Source organism: Notothenia coriiceps, unplaced genomic scaffold (genome assembly GCF_000735185.1).
Source record: "Notothenia coriiceps isolate Sejong01 unplaced genomic scaffold, NC01 NC01_scaffold00027289, whole genome shotgun sequence".
NCBI lineage: Eukaryota > Metazoa > Chordata > Actinopteri > Perciformes > Nototheniidae > Notothenia > Notothenia coriiceps.
The window spans coordinates 1-1,340 of NW_011359990.1; the positions used below are offsets into that span (position 1 = coordinate 1).

The window sequence follows — 1,340 nt, forward strand, 5'->3', positions numbered from 1 at the left end:
TCCTCCTCCCCCTCCTCCTCCTCCTCTTCCTCCCCCTCCTCCTCCCCCTCCAGCCTGATGTCCAGCCAGGTAACTGTTGGGCGTTCAGAGGCTCTTCAGGAGTTCTGGTGCTCCGCCTCTCGATGAGTGTGTCCCCGTCGTCCTTCTCTCTGGAGCACGTCCCCAGATCTCTGTCTCCCAGCGGGACGTCTAGCAGCGCCCCGAGGGACTTCAGGGTCTACGTAAGAGAGACCACGTTCAGGGGCAGGGGGGGTGCATTTTACTAGATAGACAATCACTCATTTAATCTCACGTTTATTAGAAAAAAAGTACAAGTTGACTTCCGAGTCTACGTAAGAGAGACTTTTATCAGGGGAAGGGCTGAACATTTCACAAGAAAGAAATACTTGTTACAAATGTATTTGAGAAACAGCTCACAAATATACCAATCTACATTTCTATGTGTCTATTGGTGGTCTCAGGGTCTTCAGGACGAGGAGGAGGAGGAGGGGAAGCTGCTCGGCTCCTTCAGATACGACCAGGACGGAGAGGCTCTGCAGACGTTCCCCGTCACCGTGAGACACACTTTACTTTAAAGTACACAAACATAGCTAAGACTACTGTAACTTTAAACTCTCACGAACAGTAAACTGTGGTCTGTTCCTCAGGAGCAGAACGGGTCCTGGTTCCAGGTGGTGGAGCTGCAGGTTCTCTCTAACTGGGGGAACCCGGAGTACACGTGTCTGTATCGCTTCAGGGTCCATGGCTCACCTGCTGACACACAGCATTAAACAACAACAACAACAACAACATCAGGGGAACTGCCGAGTGTTTCCTGTGGAAAACACACTCGGTTTAATGTACATATCGTTCAGATTTCACCTGTTAGCGTCTCGTCTAAGCCCCGCCTCCTTTCACCTGTTGACGTCTCATCTAAGCCCCGCCTCCTTTCACCTGTTGTCTTGTTTCAGCCCCGCCTCCTTTTACCTGTTAACGTCTCAGCCCCGCCTCCTTTCACCTGTTAACGTCAGGTCTAAGCCCCGTCTCCTTTCACCTGTTGTCTTTCAGCCCCGCCTCTTTTCACCTGTTAACGTCTAAGCCCCGCCTCCTTTCACCTGTTAAAGTCTCGTCCAAGCCCCGCCTCCTTTCACCTGTTGTCTTGTTTCAGCCCCGCCTCCTTTCACCTGTTGTCTTGTTTCAGCCCCGCCTCCTTTCACCTGTTTCCGGGCGGAACTCTAGACGCTATTTTATTCTGAAATGTGTTTTTTTTTGTTTTACATGCTGTAAATATTTGTGTGTTTTTGTGTGCGTGAAACCGGATTAAATAAAGATGGGAAGTTTTTATCAAACTGTAAAAATGT

At 49.6% G+C, this 1,340-nt stretch overlaps 1 protein-coding gene across 1 annotated transcript; it reads left to right on the forward strand.

The window, feature by feature from the left end:
- Positions 1–23: 23 nt before the first annotated feature.
- Positions 24–1,321, forward strand: LOC104957538 (SUN domain-containing protein 1-like; the record flags this gene model as incomplete). The annotated part of the gene is made up of 3 exons (XM_010785180.1): positions 24–221; positions 462–554; positions 648–1,321. Coding segments are annotated over 3 exons (414 nt in total), but the record flags the coding sequence as incomplete, so codon positions are not given.
- Positions 1,322–1,340: the final 19 nt, after the last annotated feature.